The sequence below is a fragment of the Panicum virgatum genome, chromosome 3N, assembly GCF_016808335.1.
Source record: "Panicum virgatum strain AP13 chromosome 3N, P.virgatum_v5, whole genome shotgun sequence".
Taxonomy (NCBI): Eukaryota; Viridiplantae; Streptophyta; class Magnoliopsida; order Poales; family Poaceae; genus Panicum; species Panicum virgatum.
Window position 1 is genome coordinate 62,326,974 of NC_053147.1, and position 10,554 is coordinate 62,337,527.

The 10,554-nt window shown below is 42.3% G+C and overlaps 2 protein-coding genes across 2 annotated transcripts; one reads left to right on the plus strand and one right to left on the minus strand.

Annotated features, from left to right (window-relative positions):
- Positions 1-2,107: 2,107 nt before the first annotated feature.
- LOC120667983 lies at positions 2,108-4,717 on the plus strand. The gene has a single exon (XM_039947949.1). It carries the CDS (start codon positions 3,803-3,805, stop codon positions 4,715-4,717), a length of 915 nt encoding a protein of 304 aa, XP_039803883.1. The 5' UTR covers positions 2,108-3,802.
- A 2,733-nt stretch (positions 4,718-7,450) lies between these two features.
- Positions 7,451-9,436, minus strand: LOC120666534 (zinc finger MYM-type protein 1-like). Its single transcript, XM_039946398.1, has 2 exons — positions 8,012-9,436; positions 7,451-7,922 (listed from the first exon to the last, which is right to left on the minus strand). Exons 1-2 carry the CDS (start codon positions 9,434-9,436, stop codon positions 7,506-7,508), a joined length of 1,842 nt encoding a protein of 613 aa, XP_039802332.1. The 3' UTR covers positions 7,451-7,505.
- Positions 9,437-10,554: the final 1,118 nt, after the last annotated feature.

Below are 10,554 nucleotides of genomic sequence, written 5' to 3' on the forward strand. Positions count from 1 at the left end.
TCAACAGTCATATTTATATATACATTCTGAAAAACTAATAAAGATTTAATTGCAGCAAGTTAGGAGAGCCTGCTTCCTTGCTACCCTGTTTCACTATCCACCTCAAAATACAAGACATAGCTTTTAAAAAAATCTTGATTCAAGATATGGGGTCCTATAATATATACTATAATCCATCCCCTGAGTAACATTCTTTTGATAATGGAAACTTAGTTTCCGGCTTCAACTCTCAAACGAGAGAATCAGACCAGGATTATTACAAACCACTCCAGAGAAAATTAACGACCATTACAGAGTCCAAAATATTTAAGAGGAAATCCTAGCCACATATGGCTAGCCAAAAGATACGAACACTTGTATGGCCACCGTCTCCATTCTTCGACAACCTTCAACAATCATGAGTTCGCTCTTTACTTCGCTGCAACTTGGCCCATAGCCGAAGCTAGTGAGTTCCCTTGAAAAGAACCTACAAAAAGGATTTTGGTCGAGGTTTCTCAAAAACAACATCGTTTCTATATAACCATAAAGCCCAGCAAAAATATGCTGCTCCCAACAGAAGTAAATTGTCCTGCCCTCCATGTTGAGACCTAAGGCTATATGGCACATACGCCACAAGAATTTGGCATAAGGACAATAAAAAAAAGAGATGTTGTATTGTATCAGCTCAGTAGTGCCACAAAACACTCAATTTTTGTCCCTTCTCCAATTCCTTCTACTGAGATTATCTTTAGTTAATAACACCCCCATTTTTAAAGTACCACAAGAAGATTTTAATCTTTAGTGATAACTGTATACGCCAAATGTCTTGTGACACACCAATATTGTTGATAAGATGTTTGTACATTGAGCGCACTGAGAAAGACCTGTTTCTATGAAGCTTCCAACTAAACACATCATTCCCTTCTGTTAAATCTACATTCATCGTTCGAAGTAGTAGGTTATACCACTCCGTTAGCTTGTTCCCCGTCAAAGCTCTCCTGAAGGAGATATTCAGAGGCGATGAGCATAGGACTTCAGCTACAGTTGCATTTTTTTTCCAAACGATATTAAACAGATAAAGAAATTTATATTTTAAAGGTTGGTCTCCTAACCACGTATCTTCCCAAAACCTAACTTGGGTCCCATTTTTTGCTATAAAGGATCCAAGATTCAGAAATTGGTTTTTAATATCCATTAGGCCTGACCAAAAATGTGTCGCCTGGTTTTTTACACACCGCCTGGCTTAGGGTCTTATTCTTAAGGTATTTGTTTTGAATTAGTTGTTGCCACATCCTGTCTTCATTGTATAGTCTAAACAGCCACTTGCTAAGTAGACATTTATTTTGAAGATCGAGATTAATAATGCCAAGACCTCCCTGGTCCTTTGGTTGTCAAAGGATTTCCCATCTCGTGAGACGGTACTTCTTTTTGTGTTGGTCATTCTGCTAATAAAACCTAGATCTGTAGTACTCTATTTTTCTAAGAACGCCATGTGGGACTTCAAAAAGGATAACAAAACACATAGGTAAGCTAGATAGGGCAGAGTTAATCAACACCAGCCTACCCCCGACTGATATTAGTTTTCCTTTCCAACCACTCAACCGCTTTTCGAACCTATCCTCCGCTGCCTACCAATCATTGTTACTTAATTTCCTAAAATGTATCGGAATGCCTAGGTATCTAAACGGGAGAGAACCTAGTTTGCATCTGAACAACAAAGAGTACGACTCCTCCTCTTGTTTAGCTTGACCAAAACAAAATAGCTCACTTTTGTAGAAGTTTATCTTTAATCCCAATAGTTGTTCAAACACGCTTAGAAGGAGCTTCAAATTTTTGGCATGCTCTAGGTTGTGGTCAAGAAAGATCACAGTATCATCAGCATACTGTAGTATGGATAAGCCATCATCCACCAAGTGTGGAATAACCCCTCTAATTTGCCATGCATCTTTTGCTCTATGTATGAGGATTGCCAACGTACCCACAACTATATTAAATAGTAAGGGTGACAATGGGTGTCCTTGACGTAATCCTTTCTTAGACTGAAAGTAGGCACCAACTTGATCGTTAACTTTAATCCCTACATTGCCTCCCTGTGTAAATGCTTTAATCTAGTTACACCAAGTTGGATAGAAACCTTTCATTCTAAGCACTTGTTGCATGAAGTCCCAACGAACTTTGTCGTAGGCCTTCTCAAAGTCTATCTTAAAAACCATACCATTTTGCTTCTTCTTATGTAACTCGTGAAGGGTCTCATGAAGGATCACTGCTCCCTCCATTATATTCCTGCCCGGAAGAAAAGTTGTTTGAGAAGGTCTGATTACTCTATGAGCAATTTTGGTTAGCCAGTTAGTCGCCACCTTAGTGATGATCTTGAAGCTAACATTCAGTAAATAGATGGGCCTGTATTGCTGAATTTGTTTCGCTTCACTAGATTTAGGTAACAGGATGATAGTTCCAAAGTTAAGGTTGTGTAAATTTCGAGATCCTACTTGGAACTCCTCAAATAGACACATTAAATCATCCTTCAAAACATTTCAGAAGACTTGATAGAACTCCGGTGGAAACCCATCTGGACCTGGAGCTTTGTTATGTTCCATTTGAAAAATGGCATTTTTAACTTCTTCTTCTGTGAATTTTTCTACAAGCACCTCATTTCCTGAGCTGTAATTCATCAGTCCTAGTTTTGTCCAATGATACATAAGAACTATCTGGAGCCCCAAATAAGCTTTTATAGTATCTCGTAATGAACGATTTAAGTTCTGCATCCCCTCTGATTAAACCCTCCTCTTGTTCCAACCGGAAAATATGAGTCTTGCGATGTTTACCATTAGCTACTTGGTGAAAATATTTCGTATTTGCATCCCCTTCGAGTAAGTCTTTGGTTTTTGCCCGTTGGTACCATTTAAGTTCCACTTTCCTCAACAGATGAGCTAATCTCTCACTAAGAGCATGTTTTAAATATAGATCATTTTGTCCTAGGATAGAACTTTTTTCTTTTTTGTCTAACTCGTCGAGCTTATCAAGGATTTGTTTCTTTTGTTTTTTATATGTGCCACTCACATGCTTTGCCCACCCTCTAGCTAAGATGTTGTCTAAGGCGGTGGATTTTATTCTGCCAACGCTCTAGCGGGGTCTGGCCGAAATTAGTGGAGCTCCAAATATCCTTAACCATGTCAGCCAAAGAATCCATCACGCATAAGCCACCCAAGCTCAAACTTAAACAGTGGCAGGCTTCCTGACGTAGATGTATCTCCTGTGTTAAGGAACAAAGGGGTGTGATCTAAGATCTCCCTATTGAGAGCTTGGACCGTGGATCTAGGATATTTTAACTCCCAATCAGTAGAAGTCAAAGTCCTATCCAGCTTTTCGAAGGTCTTTATTGTCCTATGATTAGTCCAAGTAAAACGTCTGCCTGACAACTCTAGTTCTCGTAAATTGCAGGCATCTATGACTGCGTTAAAAAGAAACGGCCATCTGTCATCATAATTATTATTATTCTTCTCTACTGGGCCTCTAATTATGTTAAAGTCATCGCCAATAATCATAGGTAAAGTTTCTTTCAAACATAAATGAGCCAACTCAGCTAGAAACGCTTGTTTAGGTTTAGTTTGGGCAGGCCCATAGACAGACACCAGTAGCCACTGGAAGCCGTCTGATTTATTCCTAACCTTAATCTTGACAAAAAAAAATCCCCCTCCTCAATCTCTCCTATATCAAAACTCGTCAAATTTATTCCCATGAGTATGCCACTAGATCTGCCGGATGGAGATTTGCAGTGCCCAAGAAAATCATTGCCAACGCAAAGGTTTTTTAAGAAAGGAGTATGCCACTAGAAGCTATCATGTCTGAACATTTAGAAAGGAGTAGTAATCTGCATGTGATACATCTCTCCCACTGCAGCTTCAGTTTTTCATCTCCTCCCTTCCTGAGCTGCAGTGACCTAAGATTCCTCCTGCTTGATCACTGCAAAGATAAGGATGATGCACAAAAATACCATGGTGAAGAAAAGGAGTGTCATCTTCATAGCCAGTGCCACAGCCAAGACGGTGGAGCATGCTTCCAGAATCTTTGGGTGCTAGATCTGAGTTATACGGACTGGTACTGTCTACTGTCGAAAGACATGCTAGATTTGATGGCTAACCTCAGGGAGCTGAATGTGAAAGGAGTTAGTAATCGGAGCATGAGCCATCTACATCATTGCAGTGGTGCTGGAAGCAACAGTCGTAGACTGCTCAAACTCCGAGTGGTAGCCGAGCCAAATAATGAGGATGAGAACAACGGCGTTGATGGTGGCAAAAATCAAGAGGTATCTCCAGTGGTAGCATCATTCCCAGACCTATCAAGCTGGCACATCCTCAAGACAATCGTCCTTGATGGTTGTGGTGACCTAGAGCAAGTTGGCTGCAATGCCCTGCCCCTGTCACTAGAGTCGTTTAGCCTCATAAGCAATGTGCCCAGTAAGGTAAAGAAAATCTCCTTCCAGGGGCACACCAAACTAAAGATCTTAGTACTGAGAGGATTGTTTGATATCCTTGTGGAGCTGGACATGTCTGGTACAGCAATCAAAACCCTTGACCTCAGTGAAGTGCAGGCCAAATCCCTCAGGCGACTCTTTTTGCTAGGATGTGAGAAGCTCAATGCAATACTATGGCAATGGATGGAGGAAGATGAGATGATGTGGCTAGAGGCATTGTGCATTGACACCACCACCCAAGCAGCATCAACATGGAACAGGTGAGAGCTGCAAACCTGCACAAATCAGCAGCTAGTAACTTGTATGCTGATGCCATGGTTTCCATCTTTAATAGTAAGATGTCGCAGGCTGGTGGCGCCGATAGAGATGAGGCCTCAGTAAGCATGTCGATATTGCATTGCCCGCCTGCTCCTAGGTATCCTCCTGATTTGGGCCACTGCTACATTAGCATTCAAGATGAGACACAGACCAAACAAGAAACTAGAGGTACAACATTACCAAGTTTTGTGCATAAGGATGCTAAGACCCTGCACTTGCATGACAGCTTGTCTATCCCCAGTCTCCCAGGCCCTGCGCCTGCTGCAGAAAGTTTGGTTTGGAATAAACTACAATGGTGCCGGCTCGAGAGATGCCCCAACATAGAAGGAGCTGTTTTCACCGCACCTTCTTCAATAAGGGCGGATGGGTACGATACTTACTTCTCATCGTTGCAGACATTGTGGGCATCCCAACTCCTAATGGCGCGCTACATCTGGGACTTGAGCACACCATACCTTGGAGAATTTTCCTTTGCGTGTCTTAAGTTATTGCACATAGATAGCTGTCCCAGGCTTGCACATGTACTCCCTTTGTACACATCAATCAAGTTCGGATGCCGTTACCTGGAAACCCTTGAGATCATGTGCTGCGGTGAGCTCAGGGAGATCTTTGCGTCGTCATCAGATATGGAGCCACACCACCAAGAACCTCGATCATTCCCAAGATTGAAGTGCATCTACCTGTATGATCTACCCATGCTGCAGCACATCTGCGGCGGGGCACTCCAGGATGTACGCGCCTAAACTCAAGACTGTGAAGATCAGGGGATGCTGGAGCCTCAAGCGCCTGCTAGCCGTTCGGCGTGCTCTTCGCGGAAGCACTCCACCCCTGCCAACGGTGGAGTGTGAGAAAGACTGGTGGGACAGCCTTCAGTGGGACGGGGAAGAGGCCGACCACCACCCTTCCCACTACAAGCCCACCCATTCAGCGTACTACAAGAAGGCTCTGCTCAGGACCTCCGTGCTCAGGTAGGTCTTTTGGTGATTAGCCTCGCTCCTCTCCCTGCCTGCCATAGTGCCACCATGTGTAGGACTAATTCGTTGTATCGACGAATTGCTTTTATCTTTTCTTTCACTGGATCGATCACACTCGTAATCGTTATTTCCTTCCTTCTTTTCCTGCAGGTAGCAAATCTCGTATTTCTTTGCTTGGATGTGTGGAGAATAATGAAGGGTAGCCTGATGTCTGATATATAGATATGCTGCCTAGCCTTTTTTCTGCTCTAATGTTCCGCTTGGTTATTTCGTGTGGCAAATATACTGCATGCAGTAGATGCTCGGCTGCATGAGCTTGCCTGCTGCGAGTGGGAGTCTGTGAGAGGAGGAATAAATTTTATTCATAGGGTGAGAGATCATCAGCTCCAGCGGATGTACCTCGGCTTTGACCATCATGCACTCTGGTTGCTGGTGTTGCGCACCCGTTCAGTGTGGTGTGCTTTGTGTTTGTGTTTGCGTTTGTGTCTGTGCGAGATTTGCGAGGTACAGATTGGCAAATACTTCCTAATAAATAAGTGGTACTCCTGCTTCGTAATAGATTGCGTTTCTGTCTGTTGTTTTTATTGCTTTTTTTTTTAAATAAACTCGGCAAGGGAATTGCCGAGATTAAAGCTTTATTAGAACGAGGAAAAAAGAGAACATAAACAGCACTTACACCACAGGCAAAGAAACTCTAAAGCACAGTCCACTAAGAACCTCAAGCTATAAAAAAAAGAGATTACATAAGAATAACCACTCCCTGAAGATCAACATCATCCTTGGTGAAGCTTGCCACCTGCTGCTCAGTTTTGTTGATGTTTTGGAAAATTCGACGATTTCTCTCCAGCCACACTTCCCACCAGAAGTAAATCACTAGGCCGTCAAATTCCCTTCGTACTCTTTTGTCCACCTTCCTTCGGCTTTTCTTCCACCACCTATAAGATGAGGAAAAATGATCTTGCTTAGGAAGCCATGAAAGGTTGAACCAGGAGACAATCCAATTCCACATACCCTCTGTAAAAACACAGCTATTCGCCAGATGATCAACAATTTCCTCCTCTTGGTTGCATGGCTTGCAAGTTAAGGTCGCTCCACCCTCTTTTTAGCAAATTGTTGGCGGTCAGAATTTTCCGGTACAAAAGGGTCCACGCAAAGAAACGTCATTTAGGCTCTGCCTTGGCTTTCCAAACCTGGAGGAGTTTGAGCAACGGCGGAGCCACCATGATTCCTAGGTATTCCCAGGAATACCCAGCTTTTTAGCACTAAATCTATGTATATGTTAAGTATATATATACTTCTTGGGTTTAAATAAGCTGCAAACTCAATGGCAAGCTCAACAGGATGCAGCCCACCACTACTACAACAAGAGCTATAGGCACCGGTTGAAAAGATCCTTAGGTACCGGTTCTATAACCGGTACCCGGAAACCGAGACCAATGAAGACTGCCTTTGGCACCGGGTAATTTACCCGGTGCCTATGACCTCCTTTAGTACCGGTTGGAATACCAACCGGTACCAAAGACCGCTACGCCATTCGTTTGCATCCTCCCCCATTCCCCGCATCCTCTCTCCGTTCCCCTGGCATCAGTGGCGAATCTAGGATTTGATGTTAGGGTGGTCCAATAAGACAAAAAAATTTTAGATACCACAGTAGCTTAGTAAAATGTCTTACAAACGACTTCAAACTTCGAATTAAGTATGAAACTTGCATCAAATGAAACCTACATGCTTATAATAATAATTCAAATAAGGTTACAATACTATTTCTTGTCGGGTCTACGCTTTCTTATGGCCATAAAAGTCTCCAATATATCATCTTCATTCACTTTCAAGAAAACTTCTCGCTCAATATAGGTGCATAGGATAGCATCCAAAACACTATCACTCAGTCTATTTCTTGACTTGTTCTTCACTGAGTTCATTGCTGAAAATGCTCTTTCAACACTTGCCGTTGCCACCGGTAGAATCAATACCAACTTGAGAAGCAAATATATCAAATCATAAACTTTGTCCCTTTGTGTTTCTACAAGCTTAACCGAGAGGTCAACAAGATTATTTAGGTCTTTGAAGCTATCATCTTTTCTCAAGTCATCAATATAGTTATCAAGTTGCATTTCAAGTCTTTGAAAGGCATTGCTTGGAATATCATCAGGGTAAAATTCAGCAAGCCTAAGTAGCTTGTAGGAATAACAAGATTAATAAGTTGACATTTCAAGTCATGAGCAGGGATTGAAAAGAAGCAAATGAGTGGGCATTGTCTACATACCTTATTGGAATCAAATGAAGCAAATAAGTTGGAAGGATTCAATGCTGCCATACAAGAAAGCAACTCCATATTAACCTCATCAAATCGAGTATCAAGCTCTTGACTAATTTGATCAATAACACCAATATATACTTCTCTTCTAAAATGATCATCATTTGTTTGGTTTGGAACAAACCGTCTTGATCTTCCATAAGGAACATATACATCCTCCATTGCAGGAACATGGATGCCAAATTTATTGCAAAACAAAGTGACTTTTTGGAGGAATGCAGTCCACCCATCAGCCCTCAATTGCTGCATTCTATTCTTTGCCACAGTGACAAGTGAAATTGCATTGATAATATCTTGGTCTCTTCTTTGCAAACACTCTGACAACTCATTTGTGTATCCAAGAATTGTAAACATCAAGTGTGCACTAAAGACAAAGTCAAATGACTCCAACACCCCAACCATAATGTGTATTTTCGGCCAATCACCCCTCTGTGAATTATCTTCCCCAAGACTTATGAGTACATCACGGATTGTTGGATACAGACAAATAATATTGAGAACCGTTTTGTAATGAGAGCCCCATCGAGTCTCACCAGGCCTAGCTAAACCTTTCTCTTGATTTAACCCCTTTCCAGTTTGTAGTTCACCACATTCAATTGCTTTCAAGATATTTTGGAGATTAATATTTCGAATCATGTCATGACGCTTACTAGAAACCCCAACAATATTCAGCAATAGAGATACTTGATCAAAAAACCACACACAATCATTGTTTCCCTTGGCAACAGCAACAAGAACTAACTGGAGTTGATGTGCAAAACAATGAATATAATAAGCTGATGGTGACTCTTTCATGATCAATGTTTTCAACCCTTTAATCTCTCCTTTCATGTTACTAGCCCCATCATAGCCTTGACCACGGATTTGAGATAGAGTCAAATGATGTCTAGTAAGTAAAGACTGAATTGCTTCCTTAAGTGATAAAGAAGTAGTATCAGACACATGCACAACTCCAAGAAAGTGTTCACAAGGTCTTGCCGATTTATCAATAAAACGCAAGCAAACAGCTAGTTGTTCTTTGTGTGATACATCACTTGACTCATCAGCTAGAATTGCAAAGTGGTCATCACCAAGTTCTTCAATAATTTTATTTCTAGTTTCTATGGCACAGCATTGAATAATTTGCTTCTGTATATCTGGGCAAGTCAAGGTACAATTACCTGGAGCATTCTTTAAAACATACTTATCCACCTCTTCATTGTTTGATGCAAGCCATTTCAAAAGTTCAAGAAAATTCCCTCTGTTGCTAGACTCTTCAGTTTCATCATGCCCACGAAATGCCAATCCTTGATGCAAAAGAAACTTCAAGCATCTAATTGAATAAGTTAATCTGATCTTGTAAAGCCTTAATTCCTCACTAGTCACCGTCTCCATTACATTATCAATTTTTGCATTAGGAGTCATGTATAAGTTGTATCTTTCTTGGGCTGCATTGTGTATGCTGTCTACACCACCCACATGTTTAACAAGTGCATCCTCTCTGTTCCAATTTCTCCATCCACCAATAGTAAATGTTTCAGTTCCCTTCCCCTTGCCTTTTTTGTTCTTGAACAGGTAGCATACAAAGCAAAATGCAGCAGTATTCTTGATACTATATTCAAGCCAGTGATAGTGATGTAACCATATAGGATTGAAAGACCTATATCTGGTTCCAATTTTCCTTTTTTTGAATTGATGGGCAAAAGGTTTGAATGGACCTTTAATAATATATGCTCTTCGAACTGCATCTTGATCATTGGTGGGATAACTTAAAATCGGAAGCCTGTTTGCTGGATCTTGTGGAAGGCAATCAGGATCATAAATCGGTGGGGGTGGCTCTAGTCGAGGCGGTGATGGTGGCAGCACTGGTGAGACATCTTCAGGGGCCGGTGGTGGTTGAGGCGGTGATGGTGGCAACACTGGTGAGACATCTTCAGGTGGGACTGCAGCTGCAGGTGAGGAAGGCAATCCAATGTCTTCTTGTTCTTGAGCTAAAATTGAGACAACTGCAGTATTTGGTGAAGCGGCATCATTTTTCTTTGCTTCATGTCTCCGAAAAAGAGACGCAATGTCTCCCTGTTTCATCCTTTTCATGTTTCTACTCTCAAGTCTCAACAATCCTGATAGAAGTTACAAATTGTAATAAGTAATTCTTAATTTTACCATGATTAATTGGCTAATTTCTGATTGAGATACCAATCTACAACTCACGGTCGCAGGGCAGCTGTACAAGAAGAACCAAAATTACCTTGCCTAGTTCCTGTGCTTCCGTGATGCTGATGCAGCAGCGGACTGCTTCCCGTGCTCGGTGCGCTGTAGATCCGGCGCCGCCCGGCACCCGCGTGGCCGGCACGCCGGCGGCCATCGAGGCGCTGACCGTCGCCCGCCTCCCGCCTCCCGCGGTCTCGCCGGCGCCGCCGGCCGCCCGGCCACCGCAGCAGGCCAGCAGCTCGCCGCCCCGCCCCCAAGGTCTCCCAACTCGGCAACTCCCAATTCCCAAACCCTAGCTGTTG